The following is a 27,405-nucleotide window of genomic DNA, read 5'->3' as shown; positions in this document are numbered from 1 at the left end:
GTTTGGGACTGCTTCAGAGTCATTTTGATGCCATTTGGGCCACTTGGAGATTGTGTCGGGGTGGTTTTGACACCACCTGAGCTGCTTTGGTGCCATTCTGGGCTGCATGGCGGCTATTTGGCATTACAGCCCAGACAAAACCGTAGCGCAGCGGGTGACGGTGAGGCGGACCTGGCAGTGTCCGCGCGTCCCATTGCACCGCGGACATTGAGCAGCTCCTCGCGCCGCGCTGAGGGGACGCGGAAGGCGGGAAGGCGGCGGCTCGCGGCTCAGAGAGGCCCCGCCCTCGCGCTCTATATAAATCGAAGCGGCCGCGGCGGCTGCTCCGGGCGGGAGCGGGTCCCGCCGGGGCGGCAATGGCAGCGCTGCGCTGCCTCCTGCTGCTGCTGTGCGGCGCCGCGATGGGCACCGCCGTGCACCTCGACTTCTCCGAGCATCGTAGCCAGGCGGCCAAGATCAAGGTCAACCCCCGCGGCAACCTCTGGGCAACAGGTACCCGGGGGCCCGCGGGGCGGAGCGACCGGGGATGGGGGGTCGGTGTCCATCGCTTGAGGCTGTGAGATCGGCACTGGCACGGGGTCCCCGCGAGGGACGGTTGGGGTGGTCTGTGGTCGCGCTGTCTCCCGAGGTCTCCTTTGGCAAACGGCTGCGAGGAGCTCTCGGCCCTTTGGGAGCGGGGGAGGCCGCTCTGAGAGCCGCGACGTCCCGGCTGTGTCCGGCGCACGTGAGGGCAGAGATGAGGGGCTTGTGGTGCCGAACTGCGAGCGGCTCCTCCAGCCCTGGGGATCCCGAAGGCAGGAGCACAGTACAGTCTCGTCGGGTTGTCAGCGCACAGTACAGATGTCACCTCAGTGTTTCTCAGCTGAGGTCCCCGCCCCAATCCCAGGTGTGTGGGGCATACGAGCATGCTGTGTTACAGGTCACTTCATGGGGAAGAAGAGTGTGACGGGCACCCCACACCTGGATGCGCCAGGGCAGCCAGCAGTGCCGATGGCTTTCAGTCCCTCACTCAGAGCTTTGCTGGAGGATGTGGTGGAACTGCTTACCCGGGAGCTCCTGAAAATCCTCTTGCAAGAAAGACTTATGGATGGGAACCAAGGAAAACACGATCTCACTGACCAGGTGAATACTGGCTAGTATGGAGGGAGATGCGCAGAGCAGGGAGGTGGGGGAGATGGAAGCACCTGCACAGCTGCTGGAGGTTTATTTTCCACTTTCTGCCCTTTCTAGGATTGTGCCCAGCTGATTATGGGCTTGTCCTCATGTTCGGAGGGCTGAGCAGAGCATGAGGTGATCTCCAGCTTAGGGTCTGTTAATGAGCTTCTGCATCCTCCACCGATGCAGAGGAGGGTTACTGGCTGCTGTAGCTGCCACGTATATCCCTTTGTCCAGCCATGGTGAGGACAAGGAGTTCAAATCCTGCCTCCCCTTTCTTTGTCAAGAAAGGTCAAGAGGATCACTGATCTGTTTGTGCAGGAAAAAAGAGCCTGTCCTGCAAAAAGGTTTTAATTTTCTGATTCCCCCTGTGAATTCCCCCTTCCAAAGCTGCTTTGCTGTGTTTAGGGTGCCTCGTTACTGATGGAGCGCATGGTGTTGTCAGTTTGGGCTGCAGAGAAGTGAAGTGTGTGTTATTTTGCTGCAGAACAGGTCTCTGGGAGAGGTCACATGTCCTGTTTGCAGCGGGGGCTCTGATACTGCATGTAGCAAATCCTCAGCTTCCACTTTTTAGGTCCTTGGTGTGGCTTTTCCCTCAGGCTTTCCCAGCTCCTTGTGGGAAGTTAGCCCCTGCGAGCAAAGCATGCATAGATCCTCACACAGGAGGTGGAGTGATTGCTTGGGCTGTGTGATTCTGCCCATTTGCTGCCTCTTGTGTGCTTCCTTGGTGTCTTGCCCTTACTGTTCACAGCACGAAGTAATGGAGAGCCTAGAAGGGATGAAATCTTTGTAGGTGTGTCCTGTGTGTGCTCCCACTGAGCTGCCATGCTTCAGGAGCCATTCAGTAGCTGAGCGCAGGTAAAGCCGCTTCTGTTCATCTAGAAGCATAATTTAGGCAGTGCTTGTTCCTGGTTGCTTTTTGGGATATGCACAGGTGGAGTGGAGCTGCAGGGATGTGAGCCTGAGTGGTACTCCCTGATTGGATTTCAGCAGATGTAAGTTGATGTAAGCAGATGTAAGTTCAGTAAGGTGAGGATCAACTAGAGAACTCATCCCCTTGGAACAGAGGGTTTTCTGTAAGGATGGTGCAGCTGGCTGTGGCTGAAGTCTCTGTTCCCCTGGATGCGGAGTCAGAGGTAGAACCTAGTATTGGATGTTGGCCTTTGGCATGTGAGCTGCCCATGCTTCTCTGGTGCCTGGGTGTGAGATGGCACCTCATCCTGGGTGCCTGACATACAGCTAGCTCCTACTCCACACCATCTCCTTTCAGAACCTCACAGCTTTCCTGCCTCAGTCTGCAAGTGGAGACCTTTCTCACTGCTGGGTGTTAGATCTGTTTCTGTCCTTTAGAAGCCCTGATCATCTTTGGGCTAACTTCTGCCTTCCTGTTCTTTTTTTTTTTTTTTTTCCCCTCACCCTTGGGCATCCTTGCCTCTGAGTTGGTGGTTTATATTAATTCTCCTTGGTGCCTTTGAGTACTGTCCTTGTTAAACTTTTCTGTGGGACCTTTCTTATTTTGCTCTTCTGGATAATGTCACAGCAGCATAAATTCCTCCCACTGCTCCTGCTTTCTCCCTCCCTGTGGGTGTTGCTGGACACTGGGGGTTAGAAGCCAACCTGTGCTTGAGCTGGTCTGTGTCTGCCTGAGAAGCTGATTAACAGCTTTGTGCTGTGAAACTGCACCCTCAGCTCAGGGTCTGTCACTTCCATCTTGAAGCAGTTTAGAAAATTCTCCCTTCCTTAGGACCTGCTGGCCAGAAGGGCAATAACTAACATGCAGAGTGCTGTTTTGGTGCTTCTGCACAAGAGCTGTGCATTTCTGCAGGGTAACTGTCAAGGGAATGCAGACTACTGTTCAAAAACCACGCAGACCCTTTCCTTTGAGGCGGTATCACTGATCATTCATAAACTGGTTTTCCCTTTCTGTGGGCTCCCATAAACATTAAACAAATGCTTTGCTTCATGTGGGCTGGTCCCGCCTGCTGCTGGCAGGATTTGTCTCAGAATGTCCCTTGGCAAAGCAGGAGCCTGTGTGCTGCTCTGTGTAAGTGATAGCAGAAATCTCAGAGCAGGAGGGGTTTGCAAATGGGCATTCTTCCTTGTCTTTTTAACCATGTGCAGTAGGCAGGGTTTAATTTGGAGTGTGCTGGGGCTTCACGGTGTCACCCCAGGGCTGTGCCCATGCAGATGATGTCAGCTGAGGTGGCACAGGGGACTAGTGGCTCACTGTTGTGCTTTTTCTTGTAGGAGACGGGGCTTTTAACAAAGGTGCTGGAGAAGTATTTTTCAAACTGAAGAAGCACAGCAGTGAAGGATGAGGTCAGCAGACTGAGCTGTGCATGGCAAATGGAGGAGAGCATCATCCTTGTGGGTTACTGTAGCAACATCATTTTTATTTATTTTTTCTGTAATACTGTTAATAGTGATTGCTTGTATGAAAAGCAGATCCTCCCTGTATATTTCCTGTATGTTTTCTGCTTCCTTGATGTCTGATGTGGCCCTGTGAATAAAACCAGCTCTTTGCAGATGCTAGCCCAGACTTTTCCTTGGGAGGTGGAAGGGCTGACCCCACGACATGTGCAGGAAGAATGCAGAATGGAGAGAAGCTCCTGCCTCTAATCAGCCAGGAGGTGATAGGCTATGCTCTGTGCAACCCCTGCTCATTGATGTAAAACAAAATTACGAATTTGGCTAAGTTCTTATAGAGGATTGCTCCAATTGTGAGTGCTATAAGCCCTCCTTATTGGAGTGTACTTGCTTTAGGATGGCCATGTGTTGTGCTTGCAATGTGTGCCCATGGTTAAGCTCTCATATGTGCACAGGTACACTCTTAGGATCTTCTGGGACAGCTGAAGAAGGCAGGCTGTCTTTTTATTAACTTTTTTTTAATTATGTGTTTTAAACAGTGAGTGTACTGTCTTCAGAGGTGCTGAAGGCTGAGAATCAAGCAGAGAAATTTCAGAATAGGGTTCTGTACCTTTCCAAAGTGCTGTCACCCAACTACCCTAGGCATGTTCCCAAGCAGAGCTAAATCTGGCACCAGATGCCTTAATTGAAGCCATAAGCTCTCCCCTGCATCCTTCTGATGCTGCATTCAGCCTTAACCTCTGCAAGAGGCTGCTCTGAGCTCCTGCTGGAAGGAGAGCCTTTCTCCCAAGAGCATGGAGGCCATGTTATACTGAGGCATGATCCAGCAGAGTTGTTGAAATGCCCCAGTGCTAGTGTCCTTTGTCCTTTAGGGGAGTCGGACCAAACCAAGGGGAAGTTTTCCAGGAAGGTATTTCTCTTCAATTTATTTCTTCCATGTCCTTGTTGCTGTGTGCTGGGAGATGAGCAGCCCCCCAGCCTGCCTTCTGTTAGCTGCAGCAAAGCCTTGGCTTATAGACTAATAATAAGCAAGAAAAATAATGATGCAACCTCTCCTATTCAGTGCTGGAGCAAACCAGGTGCCTGAGCTCTGGCAGTGTCATGTAGTGGCAGCTGTATGGGATTTCTGATCTGATGCTCAGCTGTCTCATGACATGCCATATTATGGTATTGCCAGCTTACATCTTGCTCAGGGAGGCTTAAGAGAAAGTGAGCAGGTTTCTGGATGTCACAGCAGAAATTTGCCATGCGACACTAAGTCACTAATCTCACTTAGTGAGATCCTTCTTCTCTAACCCACCTAGCATGAACTGCCCATCTTGCAGTCCCTGAGATTAAGATACTTAGCAATTACTGTCATGTACAAAACAATCTCAGTTTGGGGACATTAATTTATTGTCAATTATTATAACTGTTTGAGTACTGATTCAAGTGCTGAGCAGGCTCAGAATGGAGATAGTGATGATGTGTTCCTGCCATGTATAAAGACTGGTCATCAAGAAGAAAGCCATCTACTTTGGTGCCCTTTGAGCTCAAGTAGAGCTCTGCCATGTCCCCATGAGCATGGTTTTGCTGGGTCTGAGCATGTTTGTCGTCCAGCCACCTGCTCAAAGCAGGGTCAGCTCAGGGCTTTGTCTGTGGGTCTTAAAAGCCTCTGGGGCTGAAGGCTGCACAGCCTGGTGCTGCAACTCCATCACTTACCTGTTTCATTCTTTATCCCATCCTGCCAAGCAGCCACTCAAGCCCCACCCCGAGTACCTCTTCAGTTTTAATTACAAACTGGAAAGCTGTTTCAGTTTTGCACTTGTCCCCTTTTTACTGCTCCATGTTGTTGCATGGAGCTCTCATGCCTCAACATTTTTCATAGGTACATTAGGTTGGAAAGGACCTACAAGATCATCTAGTCCAACCATCCTCCTATCACTATCCCTACCAACTACTACTAAATCAAATCCTTTAGCACCTCATCTAAACGCTTCTTGAACAGCACTAGGGATGATGCCTCAACCACCTCCCTAGGCAGGCCATCCCAGTGCCTGACCACTCTTTCAGAACCTGCAAGCTGCTTATGCATGTGATAAACTATGTCATTGGAGTGCCCTCAGCCTGCACAGACCCTCAGCAACTGCATCTGTTCAGAATGTGGATGGGTTCATGGTGATTGTGGCAGGTCTCCTGGACTTCCCTCTGGCCATGGCATAACTGCAGAGATGGGAGAAGGAAGCAAAGCAAGATAAGAGAAAGGAAGATAAACCACCTGCACCACTGGCATTTGTTTCCTCTCGGTTGTGGGATGGAGAGCCTGGAGAAGTCAATTCAGATCGATATGGTTGAAGCTCCAGTGCTACCACTTGGTGTCATTAGCATCCCAGGTTTAGTGAAGTGCTCCCAGCCACGCTCAGTTGCATAGAACTGACTCTCACACCCTCAGCAAAGTTGTCAGGCCTCAGGTTGATGTGCTCCTTCCTCTGCATTGTTTTGTACTCTCTCTTGCATAGGAGATCAACAAACAAAGCAGTGAAGTAGGGGGAGAAGGAGGGAGAAAGGAAATCAGCTTGCTGGCAGGAAGAAAACTTTAGGCTCCTAAACACCTTTGCCGCCTCCCATGGTTCTCCAGAGTTCCTCTCATCCTGGTATGGCCTGGTAGCTCTATGGGAAGGTCCCTCTGTGACCCTGATGTATGTGCACCAGGTGCTGCTGCCGAAGGCCAGAAAGATGCACTGAACTTTTCTATGGGCTGCACTTGCAGCATTTGTTCCTGTCAGATGTGAGCTTTCAGGCTTCAATGGATGGGAAGCGGTCTAGAACAGCAAGGACAAAACCAGCCCCAGAGCCAAGCAAATGAAACCAGACCTCAAAACTCATCAGGGTGATGATGTACAGAGAGGAGAGATCTGACATGATGTCACTTCCATTGTTCCATGTATTTATGCCACACTTAACCTCCATATGGTGATAAGAACAAAGAATGAAAATAAGATATTCACGTATGAATTGGTGCTTCAAGCTTGTGGTTTATAAAACATCCTGAGTTGTAGAAACACAATGGAGCAGATTGTAATTGCTTTGTATGGCACTGGGACCTGCTCCACCAGTGCCTTAACTCAGCTGCTACCGACTCCACTTCCCAATGCTGAGACCTTTCTGGGAGCTGTAGAGCTGGCCAAATTACTGCATAATTGATACTTTTAATGAAATGTATAGTTTTTATAAATTGTATTTAGATAATTCCTACAAAAATGAGATGCTTTCCCAGTGTGGGAAGCCAATCAAAGTAGTAGTTCAGGCAAGATGTCTTCCTCAAGCAACAGACAGAGGCATGTTTAGTAATATCCCTCCTAAAAGGGAATTTTGGACACTCCTTTCTCTTGATAAAGACAAACAGAACTTCCAGTGGAGCAGCCCTCAGAGCTTTCCACCAGTTTGGAGAGAGAGATACATGTTTTCCTATCACACCACATGCTATTGGCAATTTTTGCCTGGATGGAGGATACAGCTATTCAGATGATCTCCTACCTACAGCTAGAATCTGGGACACAAAGTCCTCGTGTTTGCTCAGACAGAGATCTTCATCCAAGTTTGGGTAGCACAACTCTGTGCATTAATTTCAAGGATGATGTGCAGATGTTAGACACAGGAACTCCATGGAAAAGTGGAAATTGCTTTAGTCAGGCCTCTAACAGGGATTAAGAGAGAAAGCTTATCTCTAAATTGCAGCCTGGGATGAAAGTGCTAATTATCATGCACTACATCATTAACAAGACCGACCTAGAAAAGCTTGAGAAAGGGGGTCAACTCCCTCTTACGACATCAAACTGAACCCTGGAAGGGTTTCTTCAAGCTGAGTCAGTAAAACCCACTTCAAGGCAACCCCTTACTCAATATGTGCACTGTTGGCAGTTCCCATGGGGTAAGACATGGAGTCACTGGGTAAAGATGGAGATATTCAGGAAGGTAGGCAGGTTTCTGTGCCCTGGAGCTCTGGGAGCACACGCTGAGAGCCTGCAGCATGATGGTCTTTCTGGCAGGCACCTCTAAACGTCCCATTGGTGACCAATTCCTCACCTACACAGTGTAGATAGCTCTTGGGAGGAGCAGAATGCAGAATACCCAACACAGTTTCTGGATGAAGGATCCCTGAAAGCACAGTTAAAGTCTCTCCTGTGTCAGTTCTCACTAGGATGGCAGCACATGGTGATGCTAGTCACCAACAGCCTCCTCCTGTCCCCATCCCATCTCTCACACAACTTGCTAACCTTGCCACTTTCCTCTATTCATGCTCAGTGCTTCTTGGAGCAAACTAATTGCTCAGGAAGATCTTGGTGCAGTGGCTGACTTTTCCCAGGGCAAGGACACATTTCCAAGCATTTGTACCTGGTCTGCTTCTGGCCCTTGCACAGGATCGTGTTTTTGCTTCCAGGGTTTCATGCCAAGATGAACAATAAAACAACCCAAGCTGGCTTGTTTTACTGTTGACATTCTGGGCATCCCTGGCTCATGGGCCAGTAGGAAATGAGCCTAGTTTATCAAACTCCTGAATGTGGAGTGAAATCACAGAAAGAGAGCAAGTGAAGCCCTAAGAGTGATATTCATCTGAGGCAATTCTCCTCTCCCTGGTCAGTGACAGTACCCCAGCCAGTAAGGCCAGGCAGAAGGTGGACCTGGCAGAAGCTGAGAATAGTGGAAGAGATGAGTGTTTTGTCAGAGCTGCTCCCTATGTCTTCAGGATTAGTCCCCAGGAAGTGGGTGGGCAGGGGTATGACCTGCGAGATGACACAAGTTGAAAGTGTGATCACTCTGTTCCCCAAACCAGGCTGCTGGACAGTGCTGGGATGAATCTGCTGAAGTTGGAGGCCAGTCAGGAGCTGAGCCAGGCAGCAGTCACAGGGAGGGGGAGAAGCCATGCCATGCCCTCTCAGACAAACTTGTTTTACAGGTCTCACTGAGACATCTGTCCTTTTCCCCCATCTTTGGATCTCCAGCATCTTAGCATCCACATCAACTTCAATGCCCTGTGACAGCTGCACCTTTTCTCATCTGGTGGGCACCCCACGTTGGGAAAATCTCAATAGGGTTTCACATGGACTGGCCAATTGGAAGCCTTTCCCTCTGCCATCCAGACCTCTTCCAGTGAGAGGATGTTGGGGGGGGGCAGTGAGTGGGCTCATTTCAGCAGAGCCCTAGCCTGATGGAAGATGAAGTATCTATGCTACAGAGCAGGACTAAGGGGCAATGGGGATGAGCAGTGGGGCAGAGTGACTCCAGAACACTAACTGCCTTTGGCACCAAGGGATTGGGCACAGATCCCTACTGGAGGTCTTCTGACTGAAGGTCTCCCACTGCACCCCCAAAGCCACCTCTTTGCCCAGGCATGTCCTACACCATCTGCATCTTGGATCGTGGCACCACGAGAAACAATGAGGCTGCTTGTGCAAGAAGGGCTGCTCCCATCACCCCTACTTCCTTCCCTGGATGGTGTGATTCATTCCAGTCACCGTGTCCATCAGAGCAGGGCAAAGCAGAGAAATAGCGAGAGAAAATAGAAAAGAGAGGGGAAAAAAACATGAAGTCTGAGTAATCACTATGGCCTCAGGCTTCCTATAAGAATTCTTCAGGGATATAGAGTGCTGGTGAAGGGCAAAGCTAGTATTTTTCCAATTATCCCATTAGCAATCCAGTGATGTGTAGCACTCCCCTGCCACCTCCATACTGTGTTTCCATCACTGCTGAGAATGGGGTCTTTGAAGAAGGATGGCTTCTCCACATGCCTGGGCTCTTCTCCAGGGAGAAGTAATACTGGGCTATGGAAGGACCGTCAGCTCTCACCCCATTCAAGGCAGTGGGGTTTGATGTACAACCTGGTGGAGTAAAGCTTGTAGTGCTTTGCAGGCAGAGAGGTGGGAAACCAGGATGGCCATGGACACTTCTGCAGTGTCCTTGCACTCAAACATTGGTGCTGACCACATCCAGGCATTGCCTGCAGCAGGCTGGGTAGCACCACTCTGGGACTTGAGGGGAAATGGCAAACTTTGCACATTAATGCCTCATTTCTTGCTAAGCATGAGCTCCCACTGCCAAGAGGTGGGAAGCACAGCTTCTCAGGGCACCCAGCCAGGCCATTCTTCACCCTAAAGTGCTGAGACAGAGCAAAAAAATGCCCAAGAGTGTGCTGCACATGTTCATCATGGGAGGAACAGGGATTTCCTGGCCCAAGTAAGGACAGCAGTAGTAGTGCCAGCTTTGGAGGGAAGCCCTCAAACTTTTCTGTCATGCTGGGACATCTCTACATCAACACAACCCGCTTTGGCCAACCAAGATGTCAAAGAATGAAAACAAATCCTCAAAGCTTTATTTGCCATGATCTTTGCATTGTTCCTAGGTTAGTAACCTGAGCATCTTGGCTGCAATCGCTTTAGAGCTGCCAACACCACCCTACTGGTTCCCTGTCCAGCTGCTGTGCCTGCTGTGTCACCTTGCCTAGTGACCAAGGGTTTGGATGGGACCTTAACAGGGAAATTCCCCTGGAGATGGAGTCTGGCACACGGTCATTAGTGGTAGCTGGTCCGAGCCAGGATGCTCTGCTGGATAATGCATTTTATGTGGACAATGACACTTATGAGGGCTTTGAAGACCTTTGCTGCCTTCCCAGGGATCCTGACAGCTCCATTGTCTTCTTGCCATAAAAAAACAGCTGGATTTTTTATGATAAAAACGGAGGAAAAGAAGGCAAAGCACCCTTGGACTGCTCACTTCTGCAACACCATGGAATGCCTGCCTGTCCTGGGGCTTGGCAGCAGTGCTATAGGAGGCGGGCCACAGTATACAAATTCGGGAAGAAACATGCTGGGCTGGCTTCTCGCCTGTAGCCCTGGAGGCAGCGTGGGCATGTGAAGGCAGCAGCTCAGAGCAGCTGCTGGCCCAGGGGATCGGCGGGTGCTTCGGCATCGGCCGCAGCAGAGGTAGGTGCTGCATGGGGACTGGGGGCTTCTGCTTGGCTGGTCTCTCGCAGACAGGGATGTTGGGCAGCATCCCAAGTCAATCAAAGCCAAAGGAGATACTCAGGCATTGCAACAGAGATCTCTGCAGTTCAGATGTGCCCTGGGGAGATAGGGAGGGTGATGCTCATAGAGAGGGATCAAGGTGCTTGTCCCTGTACAGAGATGGAGAGGGAGGGAGGGATGTTCAGAAGGACTGGCTCAAACCACTGAACCTCCACCCTCCCTAGAGGTGGGCACCACAGGTGTTGCACAACACCCTGGGACAGGAGCAGGAGATGGCTCTGTGGGGCAGACAGCATCTATGATGTATCTATCAGTGGTGTACTCCTGGAGGTTCTCAGTGCTAATTTCCATCCGTTAAGGAACAAGATGACGCTGTGGGATGGCTCCTTCCCCTTCTACCTCGGCACCAATGCTAGCTTCCCCTTTGACACCACCTGGGCTATCATTGCCTCCATCTTCCTCTCTGCACTGGCCACTTCCATCATCATCCTGCCAGGCATCCGGGGCAAAGGGGTAAGTGGAAGGGCTAGGGGAGCTCAGCTCTATGCTGGATATAGAGTCTGAGTGCCACCTCTTTCCCTGCATCTACAGCAGACCTGGGGCGCAAATGTTCCTATGGGACAGGGACCTGCTGATGGCTGAGGCTGAGGGATCTCAGACACAGAGATGAGCTCCAGCTCAGTTCTCATGCTGGAGAGGCCAGACTTCACCATTGAAATTTTATAGTCAGCCCAGATCTGAGCTTGGCAAGCTTTTGACTAGATTAGCCTGAATGATTTCACTGGGTGAGGCACAAAGGTCTTGCTCCACCTTCCTGAATCCCCAAAGAAAACATGGTGTGCAGTATGCATGCCTCAGCACCAATCACCGAGCCCCCTGGGAATGCCTGGCAAACTCATCTATCCCCAACACCACTACTCTCAGATGCCACCAGCCTGCTGGAAAGTCATTTCCCACCCAGAAAGCCTCCAAACTGCTTTTCTCTCCAGCTGTGGCCAGCTTCCAACACATCAAATCATGTAAGATTTGGATAAGGGTGGAAACTTCAACTCAGGACTATTAAAGGGTGTGTCTATATCCTTCCCAGAAAGGGGATGGGCACGGTTTTCTCAAATGGGTTCGTTTGACCTTCTTGCTCTTTCTCAGCCTCCATTCTACCCATAATGTGGAAGAGATGCCCAAGCCACAGCTCCTTCCCCTTACTCACCTGTGGAGCCCACAGGGTCGCTCCCCAAGTGAGAGAGGCCTATTTCTGGTGGGACTTACTCACAGCTGAGCCCCATGCCAACTCTTCTTTCCACTTGCAGCGGCTCTTCTGGCTGCTGCGGGTGGTGACAGGACTCTTCGTTGGAGCAGTGGTGCTCAGTGAGTATGGTGGTCTCAGGGTGTTCAGAAACAGACGGGGAAGTGCAAGGTTGGACAAGATGTAAAGCATAGAGAAGCTAATTGGGGGGATGAAGAGTACAAATGAGTCTTTCTTGCAAGATGAGCTCAGGGAAGACCAATCCACTTCTGCATCCAGGATCTGAGCCCAGCGGGACAATCATAGAATCACAGAATATCCCAAGTTGAAAGGGACCCACAAGGGTTGTCTAGTCCAACTCCTGGCTCCACACAAAACTACCTGAAATTCAAATCATATATCAAAAGACTTCTTGCCTTCTTAGCAACAATAGGATGCACAGACACTCAGCCACTTCCTCTCCAAAGGTTGTTTGTCTGTCAGGAGACCCAGGTAAACTGGCTGTAGTTAGAGGATCGGTGCCTAGACGGTGCCCACACACAAGCCCCATTGCCTCTAGGGCTGGAAACTGGGCTGGGCATGGGGAGAAACAATCCCAAATGGGGCTCCTGGGGAAGTAGATAGGTGTTGGGGGAGGGATGGGCATGGACCATTCTTCTCTGTTCACACTCCTGCTATAAGATTGGTTTATAATACCAGGCCTTGCCCTTGGAGTGTTGTTTGGACCATGGTGACACTCACAGCATATCCTTCCAGCATACAATGTCCCTAGATGTCTGGCCACCAGGACATGTCTAATCCCTCATCTTTACAGCCATACAGTTCACCAGGGACTGGGAGAGCGGCTGGGTAACAGCCAACACGTCCTACAAGTCCTTCAGCCATGCCATAGTGAACGCGGACATTGGGCTGCACATCGGCCTGGCAGGGGTGAACATCACACTGGTGGGTGAGTATGTATCGCAACTCAAAGACTGGGCACAAGTTTGGCCACTGTCCACCCAGGTAGTGGGCTTGTGTACTGGGAAATCTTGGAGTTGCCTCCAAGGCTGGGAGAAAACCTTAGTCCTCTTCCTCTGGCAGGAAACCCAGTGAATCAGTTCAATGAGACCATCAACTACAACGAGCACTTTGCCTGGAGCTTCAATGCAGACTACGACCACAGCTATAGCAAAGGCCTGGAGAAGGGGCTGCCCAGCCCCATCCTCTACGTGGCAGAGAAGTTCACCACACAAAGCCCCTGCAATGTGCACAGGCAGTACCGCATCTCCAGCCACTACGCATCTGTTACGCTGTGGTAAGGTGGAGCAAGAGGTCAGTTCTACTTTTGCTCAGCTGTATGTAGGAAGGTCTCAGAGCATCTTCACATGTCTCAGAGGTCGTGGGAAAAATGCTGCATAGAAGAGTGGTTTAGCATTCCTCACAGGTGTGTCAGCAGCCAGGCCCAGTCTGTCTCCTTCTTCATGCTCAAGAAGAATAACTGGCCATGCCCAGACCTCCCTGGTATTGAGAAGCTGGTTATCTCAAGGCAAGAACATTGATTTAAAACGATTCTGCCTTATTATTCTTGGATTCAGAACAGTTTCTTAGACTCACCTCCCCAGTAAGCTAAACCCAAGCCCTATGCACAGGGCAAGGCTGAGAGCTGGGCTCACTCCAGCTGCTGAATCAGATGTGGGCAGGGCTCATGATGTGATTCTTCCTACAGAGGTTTCCTTGACTGCCTTTTTTCCTTTGAATAGACAGGAAACACCTGGGGCTGGCCAGTTATTAACTGGCACAGGGTCAGAGAAAGACACAATTTGAAGAGGCGCTCTGGAGGTCTCTACTTGAGCCCCCTGTCCAGAGTAACCATAACAGAATCTCAGGTAGTTGAATGTTTCCAGGTATGAATAGCCCTCTTCACCACTGCAGGAACTGACATGCTCACATTCAATGCTTTCAGCTCAGTTTTGTGATCTTTTTGTAGGATGGCCTTATGCACCTGGCTCATTTCTATTCTCCTCTTCTCCATGCCCATCCTCCTTTATGGTGGCTACATGCTTCTGCTCACTGCTGCACTGATGCTTTTCTCACTGCTTTTCATCACGGTGAGGAACATCCCTAAGTGCCCCATACAGTTTGGGCCAGGCTCCCTGAAAACAGATTATGGTGGATCCTTTTGGCTGACATTAACAACAGGTGAGTGTTTGGCTGGGGCTTTTTTCTCCATTCCTGCAGCAATAATGCCCCAATGATACTTCATCCACTCTCATATGAGTGACCAAAATCATCTGTGTCCTGAGTCATAAAACCAGGAAGAAACTTGGCTTGGAAGGACCTTCTGGGACCTCTCATGCAGCAGGATTAAGGTCAAAGCCTCATCAGTATGTCCAGGGCCCTGCTGATGCCCCCATGCATCAACCTGCTGCCTTCCAGGACCATGGATGGCCTTCTCCACCTTTCAGGGTTTGTCCCGTGTCTGTTCCACTCATTGGCAGAAGGTGGCAATTAGGTCCCCCTGAAGGCTTCTCTTTTCCTGTCTAAACAAACCTACTTCCTCCAGTCATTCCCCATACATGATGGGCTCGAGAAATAACTGTCTGGGCCCTCTGCCTCAGCTTAACTTCTTTTTGTACTGGAGAGCCCAGCTGTGTCCAGATGTCCACATCTGGTGCTGTAGTAAGTTGGGAAGGGAAACAATCCCTTCCTTTGACCTCCCAAGTAGTGCCATATCCCACTGGCCTCTTTCCCCTCTGTCCCCCATCCCTATATCTGGGGCTGCATGGGCCTGGAGTGCATTTGGGGCCAACACATCCCTCCATGCTATGTGTTTCAGGGCTGCTCTGCCTACTGCTGGGTCTGGGTGTGATTGTCCTCAACTCTGTGCACCCACAGAAACTGAAGCTTGTCTTCAACCTGGACGAGGGAAAGAGAGAAGTAGATGGGCGGGACAAGTTCCACCTGCCAGCCGAGTCCAGCTCCTTTGAGCAGGACATGCTGATGGTCCCCCTGGGTGAGCTCTGTGAAGTGACAGCCACCAAGCTGTGAGGCAAAAGCAACATAGCCTTGGAGCCCTCCTTGATGTGGAATCTAAACCAAAATAAACTAGAGAAAAATCGAATATATATAATAAACATATAGATATGAAAGAAAGGAGAAGCAACCCCTGCACCTATCCCATTAGCACACTCACCCCAAAAGGTCCACAAGAAGCCCACTCTGCTCAACAATGCTCTTCCCATCAACAGAAAGAGAAGAGTGAGCAGAGCTGTGGGCACTAAAGTACCCCATATTTCAGTACCTGCTCTTGGTCTGGAGTGAAGGATGGATTGGCAAGGAATCCCAAGAATTAGCAGGATGTTGGTTGCACCAAACCTTGGAGGTTTCTTTTGTGTTGGAAGTACCAAACCAGGCTTCCTAAATGTTGGAGGCACCAAGTCTTGCAGAATTTTTGTACATCAGAGATACCAAGCCCTAGAGGGGATGTCAGAGACACTAAATCTTGGAGGATCCCTGAGTGTCAAAGATTTCACATTGGATATCAAAGGCAGAATCATCAGTGATGATCACAAAATGTGATTTACCAACAGTCTTGTGGCAGTCTTTCTGAAAGGAAGATAAAATGTTTTGGGAGGAGGGAAGGAGAGGAGGAGGGAATGGAAGTGCATGCCCCAGTGCCCCAGTCAGTGTCTGTAAACAGTCTGCAAGATGAGGATAACTGTGAGGTTTGTTTTCATGCTGCTTAGTTGCCCTCTTGTTATCAGGCATGTAAAGATGTAATCCTACAGACCCAAGGTGAATGTGGCCAACCACTCCGGGCTGCTGGCAGCTAGCAGGTACCTTGATCATTCAGGATGTCTATTTTAGGTTTGCATCCCTCTAACTCTTTGCAAGCTTTGCACTACCATTTTTCTGTTTTGTACCCACTTACTGTCCATTCTGTCTCAATAAAGTAAGTTGAACCTGGTCTTTCTCTTGTATGTATGTCAGTAAAAGAATCCCTCTGAGTGCTGACAGGCTGGGGATATGCTGATCCTTTGACATGATGATCACAGGAAAGGGAAGAAGTGACAGCCTTGTTGTAGTCCCATATGGGACATCTGATAATGGCTAGTCAGCTCAGGCAATAGGGGCAAATGGTAAGTAGAGTATTAGAGAATCCCCAAGCAAATAAGCAACCAGGATATGGGAAGGTTGGAGTGACCCTGGACATAAGGAGGTCTTGATGAGAGCAATTGCCAGACCAACAGAGGGATGACCATTGTGCAGGGCCCTCAGAGAAGGGGTGCTTAGGCATGGCAACTTGTCCCATCCCAGTCCAGATGGAAAGCCTTTCAACAAGGACCTTAAGGTGTTCAGAAATAGGTCAGAAGAGAACTCCTTGGGTTTGTGAAACCTCAACTAGGACATTCCCTATGACAACTACTAGGAGATGCTTCAGCCTAAAGATCCAAGATGAAACAGAAGCCTTTTATGCATTGAATGGAAATTCAGCCCTTGTAAACCTCTGTCTCTCCCAGTGTGTCCCCATTTGCAGCCCATCCTGGTGGAGGCTCTGGTGCCTGCTAGGTGGCATGGTGGCCCCGCATTCCAGAGCACTGTGTGCCCTCAGTCACAAGGACCACAATCCTTGCAGAGCCCCAGGGACACTTTGTGGTGTTTGTTCCATTTGCTGGCACAGGCTGTCTGGCCAGATTCCCTGTGTCCAACAGGCCAGGTCTGCGTAGCGTGGGACAGAAAGAGCCTGGGCTGAGAGCCAAGACTTTGCTGGCAATTACTTTGAGTCTCACTGTCCAACAGCATCTTGGCTCAGTCAGGAAACTGGGATCTGCAATGGATGGAAGAGGCAGGACCTGCAGCAGTACAGCCCCGGGGCCACACAGCACCCAAGTTTCTCAAAGGCACCTTTATCCACGCTGAATCTCATCCTTTCTGGGGATGCCTCTGTCAGGACAGCCACCCCATGGAAGGATGCTGCTGCTGGGTGCTCACAGGCATTTGCCTGCAGACAAACCCCTACCTCCCACTGAAGAAACCATCCCCAGAAAATGACCGAAATGTTTCCAAGAAGTAGTTTTCAATTAAAAAAAATAATAAAATAAAACTAATAATTCTTGCCAGCAACAAATCACACCAAAGCTACACAAACATCGTGTGAAAGGAGAAAGCAACCTAACAAAACAGCAAGAGTCCTTCCTCAGCATCCAGACATGACTACCTCTTTGCATGTGCCAGCAGAAGCCTCACAGGGACAGTGGGTTTAGTGCCAGAACTTGTCTTTTGTCTGTAATAATGCAACTCGATTTTTCACCTTGGCTGAAGGCAGGCTGGGGCTGACAGGGCTGTATTTTGTGATAAGCCCAGCCAGTCCAAGTGTGCTCCACTTGGATGGAGCCCATCCAAGAGAATGGGTGTAATTGCACTCTTCTCTCTCCTGTCTTTCCTATGGCATCTTTTTGGCCTGTGTTAGGCTACAGTTCTTATCTAATAAAACCCAAGTCTGAAAGTGAAAATAATCACATCACCACATTCTCCCTGGCAAGCTCCTCTGTATGTTTGCTCAACGTTTCATTATGTAGCCATCTTTTTTTACTCTGGCTCACAGAGCATCCAGCCTGGGGGAGTCTGGGTCTGTGCCTGGCTTTCCTAGGTACATCTAAAGTTCTACAATAGACGTCAGTGCTTGGGGAAAGAATGACTGTGTTTGATTGCTGGCCATTGGAGTCGTGGGCACCCTCAAAGAGAAATCTTACGAGTATGGGAAGTCTCACCCACTGGTACAGGAGCCGGCCATCAGAAACCCCCTGCACCAAGCCGTGGCAAGGTGTAGAGCAGGAACGGGCATTTCTCCTCAGACTGGGATCTCCAGGTGAGTGTGAAGCTCAGGTTTCTGGAGATCTGATCTATATTGACTGCAGCCTGCTGGCTTGCTGCAAAACTGCCCTTGTCCTGGAGAGTACAATCAGGGATTGCAAAGGTAGTTTTGAGCAACTTCTCATCCTAACGTGGACTCATGAACTCCTCAAAGGCATCTAGATATGTAGATGAGTCTCAGGAGACACCACCAAGAAGGGTCTGTGCTCTGCACTTTTAGGCCCGCCTTCAGGTAAGGAGTAGGAAAATTTTTCTTCTAGATATCATTAGGGGTAAGTATGGAGGACTGAGGAGGAGCCTGTGTACTGTTCATGAACTGAAGGTTGACGTACACTTCAGTCATCTCTTGATAGTCCTCTGTTTTGTTCTCATGGAGATCAAAGAAAGTTTTCAGTAGGTCAGAGTTGAAGTAGTGCAGTGCAATGACAGTGATCCCAGCCACAAAACAGAGCAAGCCTGGAAGACAACATGCTCTCCGTGAGCAATCCTGTAAATATCAGCATATTTCCCATCCCATATCCCTGCTCTGATGACCTCCAACCAAGGCACACCTTCTCTTAAGGAAGCTGACCTTCTACTGTATGAGGTGGTTTCAGTATAAGTCTTAAAACCCAGGCATTTTATCCCTAATTCTGTGCATTGCTGCAACTCAGGAGTTGAAAGTCTCTCCACCACTCTCAAGGCAGTGACACTTCTCCCAGTTCTGCCAGCCCTCTCCATATCTCTTCTGGGAGCTGTTCTGTCAAGACACAGAGTGAGCCTAAACTGGGCTGAAGTCCCAAGCTCCCTCACCTCCACTGGTGAGGAGAAAGCCCTGGGATTCTTGCACACCAAGGGGGGACATGGTGGTGGGACTTAATATAGCTTGATATACTTACCAACTGCTAATGTGAGCCAGAAAGATCCCCCATAGTCTATGTGCAGGGATGTGGCCCCAAACTGGATGGGGCACACCAGGGTGTTCCTCACAGTGGAGAAGGAGAGCAATGAGAAGACCATGAAGGCCCCCGTGACCAGGATCATGTAGCCTCCATAGACTAGGACAGGCGTGGAGAACAGCATGTTGGAGATGAGCCAAGTGCAAAAGGCCACCCTAGAGACAAGAGAAGACCAATGGAGAAGATGTACAAGTGCCACTGACTAGGAGGCTCTATCTGAGGATTTCCAGGTGGGAAAATAGATCCTGGGGTCTTGGTTGAACTGTGTGAGGTCAAGAAGCTCTGTGGGCAGGCTGGAGTGATCCCTGGTCTCCCAGACTGAGCAAGGAGACATACAATGCTCACTCTGCAATGTCTAGAAAGCAAAAGCACAGACTGCATATCTACACCACCTTGGATCCCTTCCCACCTAAGTGTGGTGCAGGGCAAACCACAGAGAGCAGCGCATGGGACTGAGACACCTAAAGAAGTAGATATAAGCTGTTTGCAGCAGCTCTGAACTTGTCTCAGGAGCTAGGTTACAGGGGAAGCCTCCAGCTGTGGTCCAGGGGCTGTTGCTCCTAAACAGCACAGGGCCAGTGGTCTGATAGCAGACCTCAGAGAGCCCCCTCTACACGCATGACTTTCCTTACAGCAACTTGCAACTGCCACCCACCATCCACCACCCTGACAGGCCTAGGAATAAGGCCACGTCCTCGCAGAGAAGGCCTCACCAGAGACTGGCCGATGCGTAGTGGCTGGAGATGCGGTACTGCCTGTGCACATTGCAGGGGCTTTGTGTGGTGAACTTCTCCGCCACGTAGAGGATGGGGCTGGGCAGCCCCTTCTCCAGGCCTTTGCTATAGCTGTGGTCGTAGTCTGCATTGAAGCTCCAGGCAAAGTGCTCGTTGTAGTTGATGGTCTCATTGAACTGATTCACTGGGTTTCCTGCCAGAGGAAGAGAATTAAGGTCCTGCTGTAGCCCAGTACAATGGACACTGACAGTCAGGAGCATCTTGATGACAAGAGGGGTCCAGGAGCCTCCAGTAAAAGCAAGGCCATCAAAAAAGCTTTTGGAAACCTCCTAGGGCCATGGTCTCTGCAAAACTGGGACTGAAGAGAAAGGGACGTGGCACTCACCCACCAGCGTGATGTTCACCCCTCCCAGGCCAACGTGCAGCCCTATGTCTGCATTCACCACAGCATGGCTGAAGGACTTGTAGGAGGTGTTGGCTGTCACTCTGCCACTCTCCCAGTCCCCCGTGAACTGGACAACTGTTGGAAAAAGTTTTATTATGGTTAAAGAGGGGTTGCTTGAGGGCTTTACTGGGCTCAAGGTGGACCAGGGGAAGCACAAGCTGCTTCATTCCCATTGTAGCACTGCAAGGGAGTATAAGAAGGGCAGGAGGGATGACTCAGCCCCAAAGTCGTGCCTCAACCAGCCCCCACGCCCTGGCACAGCTCTTGTCCTCCTCTCACTTAGCATCCACACCCTCAGTCCTGCAGGCAGGGAGCTCTGATCCCCACAGCCTGAATCCACTTTGGCCATCCTCTTTGGCAATTCCTCACATGCTCCTCACCATGGCAAGCACTGCAGACCCCAGGGACCAGCCTCAGAAATGAGCCCATTCCTCAGCCTCAGCAGCAGGGGTGAGTTTCATTGCCATTATTAAATTCCCTGTTAAGCAGCTGATCACACAGATAGTGAATAATAAAAATTCACTGACATTTTTGTCAAATAGAAATGGTGGAGAGGGGTGGTCAGTGCTGTAACAGCTCCTGCTGCTCACTTCATCTGGGAGAGAAGGAAGAATCAGAATCCTTTCTGATACAAGTATTTTAATTTTTTTTTTAAGTTTTTTTTTCTGAAACACTTTCATTTTGTGATGGACTTAACTTTCTTGCAATTATATGAGCTGGAATGAAGGGTTGAACAAGACCTTTCAAACCTGTCTGAAAGTAAGCTTAGCTGCTAGGTCAACTTGTGAGAACACTGATCTGGCAGCAGCTTCATGGGGATGTTTCCTGGCTGCAGCACTGAGTGTGCCCTGATGTTCCTTAACAGAAATCCTGACTCTGACTTTTAAACAATCAGTTTCTCTTGCACACCCGAGCAGCTCCTGGCTGCATCCTTGTCCAGAGAGCAGCACTGGATGGTTCTCCAGGGCTGAGCAAGGACTGAACTGGTTCAGGCTGTGGAGCAAGCTGCTCTCCCCACCCCTCTGCCAGCTGCAGTCTGGCACTTCTGGCAGCATCTGCCAGTGCCTGGACATTTCCAAGCAGAGGGTGAACATTGCAGACAGACTGGGCACTGTAACCCATGTGTCAGGCAGCAGAGTGCTGTGGCCAGTCAAAGTCCAGCTATCTACTTCTACCCTCACGTTGAACTGGGGCTTGTCATTTAGGTTGTGCTTCGTCATTCTGTTCCAAGTGGCTTTTTGTTATCTGCCCTGCCCTTTAAAGCCTGGAGAGTTTCCTTGATTTAGGGTCAGGACTAGTTGCTCTCTGCACCCATCATCTTCCCTCCCCTCCCTGCAGCTGCTGCTCATACACCCTGCAGCTCTGTCCAAACTTGAGATTACTACAGCCTGGACCTTGCTGGTTCCAAGTGTCAGACCCACTAATTACAGAAGATTTCTTTCTTTCTGCCCAATCAAATTCTTTCCTTCAGCTCCTGCCTTGCTCCTTGGAAAGTCTCTACCCCCTACTTCCATTCTGACTGTATTTTGTTTTGTCTTGCACTCTCCACATCACTGCAAGGCCCTAAATTTACGTGGCTGCAGTCCAAGCTCCTTAGCCACGCTTCCTTGGCATCGGGCTGAGCACTTGGAGGAACATGGGGCTCGTTGGTGACATTAGAACAAGCAAAGATTGAGAAGTGCACACGGTCATACCAAGCGCTCGCAGCCCATGTTGGGGTCAGTACTGGGGCCAGCTTTGTTTAATATCTTTATTGGCAATCTGCATGAGGGGACTGACTGCACCCTCAGTAAGTTTGGAGATGACACCAAGTTGGGAGGATGTGCCTGAGGTCAAGAAAATCCTACAGAGGGATCTGGACAGGCTGCATCAATGGGCTGAGCCCAATGGGGTGAACTTCAACAAGACCAAGGGCCAGGTCCCGTGCTTTGGTCATAACAACCCCAGGCATCACTACACAGGCTTGGGGCAGAGTGTCTGGCAAGCTGTGCAGATGAAAAGGATCTGGGGCTGTTGGTTGACACTGCTGAACACGAGCCAGCAGTGTGCTCAGGCTGCCAAGAAGGTCAGTGGCATCCTAGCTTTGTCAGAAATAGTGCAGCAGGAGGAGCAGGGTGGTGATTGTCCCCCTATAGTCAGGGCTGGTGAGGCCACACCTCCACTGCAGTGTTCAGTGTTGGGTACTTCACTGCTAGAAATACATCAGGGCCCTGGAGTGTGTCCAGAGAAGAGCAATGGAGTTGTGAGGGGTCTGGAGCACAGGTGTTATGGGGAATGGCTGGGGGAGCTGGGATGATTCAGGGGAGACCTTATTGTTCCCTATAACTCCCTGAAAGGAGCATGTGGTGAAATGGGGGTCAGCCTCCTCTCTTGGGTAACAGTGATAGAATGAGAGCTGATGGCTTCGAGTTGCATCAGGGGAGGTTCAGGTTGGATATTAGGAAAAATTTCTTCTCCAAAAGGGTGGTAATGCATTGGAACATGCTGTCCAGGGAGGTGGTGGAGTCACCATCCCTGAGGTGTTCAAGAACCATGGAGATGTGGCACTGAGGGACATGGTTAATGGGCATGGTGGGAATGGGTTGATGGTTGGACTTGATGAACCTAGTGATCTTTCCAGTCTTAATGAATTTATGATTCTATAGTTCAAATGGTGAGGGAGCCCACCTGAGAGCTGCATTGCTGTTTTGCATAGCAGGAGTAGGGGAACCAGCTCCTACCAATCCACCCATTCATGCTGCCTGGACCCAGACCCTGCCCCAGGGCCTAATCTTACCCTCAGAACTGCCCTTGGAGGGGTGTGCAGCACTTACCAACAATCACTACTCCTACCATCAGGCTGAAGAGAACACGGACTAACCAGTACAGTCTCTGTGGAGAGAGATGGGATGTCAGGCATGGAGAACAGCCTCTGGCTGTCCTCCTACTTCACCCTGAGCCAGCTGGCCTCCAAAGCACGGAGAGTGGATGCTTATCCCTGGGAGAAGGGTCACGTACCACCCGTCCACGGATGCCCGGGATGATGAGCAGGAAGGTGGAAGCCAGCACCAAGAAGACGATAACCACAATGATGGTGCTGACATCGAACACAAAGCTCTTCCTCTGCTGCAGGTAGAAGGGGTAGATGCCATCAAAGAGAGTCATTCTGCACCTCCAGGAGATGGTGGGAGAGATGGTAATTACAAAGGCCTATACTGCCTCATTGGCTTCAGTCTGTGGTCACCAGCTCCAGCTCAGCTCTGAAAGAACCAGATGTGGAAGGCTGGCCTCAATCCCTTGTTCCAGAGGGACAAAGAAACGTGACGCTGCAAGGAAATAGGCCCAGTGAAATACTGCCCAGCAGAGGAGTACCCAAAACCCTCAGGGGAAGAGAGGAGGTGCCTGGTTCAGCACTTAGTCAGCCGAAGTGGTTCGTGGTAGTGTGAGGAACCACAACTGCTGTCTGTGGGGAGCAGCTCAAGCCCAGAAACCTGCTGAGCAGCTCCTCCCCAGGCAGAGCTGGGTCTTTCCCTCCAGCATATTTAGCCAGGGCTTTCTGCTTTGTGGTGTGCCCTTCCAGAAAGTCTGCAAGCCAGCAGGCACTGCTCCCCTGAGCTGGCACATGGAGCCTTCCTCCAAAATGACGAGGAACCACCAAGAACATTGACTTCACAGAAACAGAATTATCTCAGCTGGGGGCACCATCACCAAGCAGAGCAAACCCATCACCTCCATTTCCACCCCCTTTCCTCAGAAGCTTTTCCCAGGTACAGTCTTGGGATATGGGTCCAAGAACACAAGTCACTGTAACATGAAAACATCAGGAACAAACCTCAGGATGTAGGAGACTGAGCTACGTGAGACCAAACAGCAGACAACCTGTGTGATTCCCATTGATTATTCTGAACTCCCACTAATGCTCAAGTCCTAGCAATTACAGAACTTCCCCCATTTCTGAATTAGATTTTTTCTACCAAAACCGATTTCATGCTTCGTCCTTTCATTTTCCTTATTTAATAGCATCTCTGCATGTAACTACCCTGAGAAGTCTTCAAAACTCAGGGAATGCCAGAGCTAATATGACTCATGATCAAATATAATTTTATTTGGTCCCTGCATGGAGGAGTTGATTTTATTCTTATTTTCTGAAAATAATGATCATATTTTAGGTTAGATCCAACTCAAAGCAATTTAGCCACGGAAGTGTGAGTTTCAAATCCCCAGAAGTGGGAGGGAATTACACTAAGGATCTTAAATCAATTTCTGGGGGGTAGCTGAAGTCACTTCTCAATTTATAAAGCAATACTTAGTTTCAGAATACCTCTTTGTCAAGAAACAGAAGCCAATACAGCAAACAATTTAACAGACACTTCGTTTTGTGGGGAAATTGGCTCACAGTTGCTCTGGCTCTCATCTGGACACTCAGTTCCAGAGTAACAGAGACATCAAGCATACTTATAAAGCTCAGCTTCCATTGCTTCGCTGTAACAATTCCAACCTATTTCCCCGGACAGCAAAGCACAGAGAGGGCCAGCCTTGCAGCACCACTGCCACTAGGGTTACCTGACAAGGAGGAGCTGTAACTGAGTTCCAGAATTACGGTGAAGTCCAGTCGCAGGGTTCCTGGACCAGCAAACACCCACAAACAGTAAGAGCAGGAATAAACAATCTGTTTAGACTACAGCTAGTCAAATCTTGATTACTTGAATGTCACTCTCTCCACTGTGACCTTGTCCGGACTTCAAAAGGTGTCCAGAGGGAAGGAATGCTTCTTTCCCTGACTGCATTCACCAAAACACAGCCCTTGGCAAATTTAATCGAACTACAAGCAGAAAGTAAGAACCGAAAACCCAGCATGTAACATGGAAAATGTTTCCACTTTAATCTAATTTTAACTTTCAAACAGTATCAAAGGATGGCTGCATTTCCTCTACATTTCTGAGAGCAGTTTTTGGGGAGTTGCCAGGGAAACAATGCTTTCTGTTGCTGCCAGCCCAACCTTTCTCGTATGAATCTCCTGCACAGAAGACCAGTTCCCTGACATTTTCACAGCCTTTTAGTGGAAAACTGAGACCTGCAGCACAGGGCAGAAGAAAAACAGTTGTTGCACGTTGTAAAGCATCCTCTAGTGCAGAAGCACGCAAGCAGCCCTAGAGCCCCTGTCATCTCCTCTGTCAGTGTATGAAGACAGAAAGTCGAGAGATGTCTTCAAGGAAGAGTTCAGTCACTTACTAGAAACTGACATTTAAAAAACACATTTATCTTTTGTTTAAAATATTCAGTACTGGCAAGGGAGAAGGGATAGGGAGGCAGAATGTTTGCTGAAACCTTAGCAGTTTCCACTGACAGAAATCACATTTTCCTGCCATAGAATGTGTCAGGCTGGAAGTTCAGCCCAAACCTTGCAGCAGAGTCAACAGTGATCCTAGATTGGGTTGCTGGGAGCTGCAGATTGGTATTTCCCACTAAAACTTCCAAGGGCCATCCTTCACCCTCAGAAACTGAGCTATTATTGCTGCAGTTCAGAGGTAAAGACATTCTTTATTTTCCCATCCCTGGAAGAGGGTCAAATCAAGATAAGGAAAAACTTAATTTAGGTTGGCGATTCATCCTTCCTCCCCACACTCACCTAGCCGGGACCCATAAAACCGCGTGGGGAGCACTAGCTTCCCGGAGCTCGAGAAGGGCTGGGGCCGGATCAGGACGCCCCAGGCGGGAGCGGCGGCGGCGGACAGCGGGGCTCGGGCGGGGCGGCTCGGGGCGCGGTGGTCCTTTTCCAGCAACCCACCGCCGACGGCAGCAGCAGGGACGGCTTTTGGGTGGCACCGTCCCGCGCACCGTTCTTATAGGCGGCGGCGGGCGCGGAGCCCTATGTAAATGCCGGCGCGGCCCGCCCCGCCGCACTGCCCTCCGCACTGCCGGGAAGGTGAGTGCCGCGACTCGTGTCCTCTCCTGCCCGCGGGACGGGGGGTGCTGGAGGTCGGGGCCACGTGTGTCGCTGCCTGCGCGGGGGACTCGAGGACGGGTTCCCACCTGTGTGGGGGGTGCGGTGGTGCCGGAGCCGGGGACACTCACGTCTATTGTGGAGTCTGAGGGATCGAAGCTCTGCTTATCCTTGCCTGCACCTGGGGGGAAGCTAAGGCATGTGGCTGTCTGCGGGGGTGTGGCAGAGGTCGAGGGGTTGTGCTACTCCTCTTTTCTCGCACTGAGGACACTGTGTGATGGCGACTATGCATGTCTCTGTTTGTGCGGTGCATGGAAGGGGATGGGTCACACATTTTGTGCCATTTGATGGACGGGGTGGGATGGGGCCGTGGGTAACCACCTCCTTGAGATTCAGGTGGCCAGGCCTCTGGTGTTCTTTCTATTTAGGGAATGGTGAGACAGGGCTCTATGTGCTTCTCTGCATGAGGGACCAAAGGATTAGGGCCTGCTCAGAGCACTTACCTGTATGGGGTACTGCAATGCTGGGACAGCTCAAGTCTCTGTCTACATGGAGAACTTGGGTTGTTAGCATCATGGGTGTCCATATCTGAGTGAGAAGAGTGGGATGGGGTCAGGAATCTCTCCCTCCTGCAGGGTGCGATGGAGCCACATGTATCCTCATATGTGAGGGTTTGTGGCTATAAGATACAGTAGGCATAGGACATGGGATTTGGGTTATGTATGTCCGTGGCTTATGTGGGCACATGGCACTATGTGGACAAGTGGAAATTCCAATGGACTTATGTCCACCTGAGGAGGGAATGTCTCATGCGCACTGTGGTGGCACTGGGGCACCTGGTCCCAGGAGTGTTCCCAGGTGGGACTGATGCCTGTGTGAATGTCATCCACAGTGTGTTCCCAGCTTTGTTGTTTTCTGGATAACATTCAAGGCTGGAAAGATGCAGCCTGATCCTAAACCCCAGTGCAAGCATCAGTCCTCCAGTCTGTCCCACCAGCACTGGAGGGAAACCAGCAAAGAATCTGTAACTAACAGAGACCATAGGGATCAGGCTCCAGGCTCCACAGATGCCTTGAATGAGCTCTGCCATGTTGCTGTCTCTTCTCCAAGATGCTGATGGAGCCCATAGTCCTGGCTGACACATGGTTCTGGAAAGGACTCTGGGGATATTTAGAGGATGAAGAGCTGACTCTGGGAGAGCCAAATCTGCTGAGATCAGGTGGAACTGGATTCCTGGCTGCTGGGGAAGCCACATGCTTACACTATCTGCAGTAGGGTTTCAACATATTTAAAGGGGTGTAAAAAGTTCAGTTTTAGGGCATGGGTTTTCTGTCTGATGGAAGACAGGACTGAGGAAGCTGATCTTTGCTTCCACTAGGTGCAGATAGAGGGAGTGGTTTTCCCATTGTGGCACAGGGAATCTGTGGAACAGCAAAGCCTGGAGGGCTTATCAGACCTTAAAAACTTCCTGGTATATTTTATGAGTCTATGAAACCCAACCTGGAAATCTTTCACTCAGCAATCTGCTCCATGGGCTTCCATGGCTGGTCTCATTTCATTATGACAGGGAAACCACAGGTTAGTTTGGGAGGCCTCAGATGTGAAAAGAGGAGGCACTTCCTGGCAAAGCCAGGCAACTGATCCTCAACACATTGAAACCATACCAGGAAGCGTGGGAAAGGAGCTGATGAGGATAGCTAAGTGCTGCTCATGGGAGATACAGCTTCCTTGGACATGGAGTCC

At 50.2% G+C, this 27,405-nt stretch overlaps 3 protein-coding genes across 4 annotated transcripts; 2 read left to right on the top strand and 1 right to left on the bottom strand.

Moving 5' to 3' along the window:
* Positions 1-226: 226 nt before the first annotated feature.
* NMB (neuromedin B) lies at positions 227-3,680 on the top strand. 2 transcript variants are annotated; one of them, XR_010622025.1, is made up of 4 exons: positions 227-492; positions 920-1,122; positions 1,231-1,374; positions 3,403-3,680. XR_010622025.1 is itself a non-coding variant. In XM_065733715.1 (3 exons), the coding sequence occupies exons 1-3, from the start codon at positions 357-359 to the stop codon at positions 3,448-3,450; spliced, it is 387 nt and encodes a 128-aa protein (XP_065589787.1). In that variant the 5' UTR covers positions 227-356; the 3' UTR covers positions 3,451-3,680. The 2 variants fall into 2 exon arrangements, 1 of the variants encoding a protein (XP_065589787.1); XM_065733715.1 differs by lacking the exon at positions 1,231-1,374.
* Positions 3,681-10,178: 6,498 nt separating this feature from the next.
* DUOXA1 (dual oxidase maturation factor 1) lies at positions 10,179-15,771 on the top strand. Its single transcript, XM_065733713.1, has 7 exons — positions 10,179-10,481; positions 10,883-11,036; positions 11,831-11,888; positions 12,581-12,715; positions 12,850-13,063; positions 13,736-13,947; positions 14,585-15,771. Exons 2-7 carry the CDS (start codon positions 10,890-10,892, stop codon positions 14,794-14,796), a joined length of 978 nt encoding a protein of 325 aa, XP_065589785.1. The 5' UTR covers positions 10,179-10,481; positions 10,883-10,889; the 3' UTR covers positions 14,797-15,771.
* A 1,035-nt stretch (positions 15,772-16,806) lies between these two features.
* Positions 16,807-22,883, bottom strand: DUOXA2 (dual oxidase maturation factor 2). The gene is made up of 6 exons (XM_065733714.1): positions 22,737-22,883; positions 22,553-22,610; positions 19,680-19,814; positions 19,274-19,487; positions 18,501-18,715; positions 16,807-18,078 (listed from the first exon to the last, which is right to left on the bottom strand). Exons 1-6 carry the CDS (start codon positions 22,881-22,883, stop codon positions 17,879-17,881), a joined length of 969 nt encoding a protein of 322 aa, XP_065589786.1. The 3' UTR covers positions 16,807-17,878.
* Between the last annotated feature and the right edge of the window lie 4,522 nt (positions 22,884-27,405).

The sequence above is a fragment of the Cyrtonyx montezumae genome, unplaced genomic scaffold (assembly GCF_038088225.1).
Source record: "Cyrtonyx montezumae isolate F1298 unplaced genomic scaffold, pur_monq_1.0 scaffold_17, whole genome shotgun sequence".
Lineage (NCBI taxonomy): Eukaryota > Metazoa > Chordata > Aves > Galliformes > Odontophoridae > Cyrtonyx > Cyrtonyx montezumae.
Note: the sequence above shows the minus strand (reverse complement) of the source record. Positions and strands in the feature narration are given on the sequence as shown.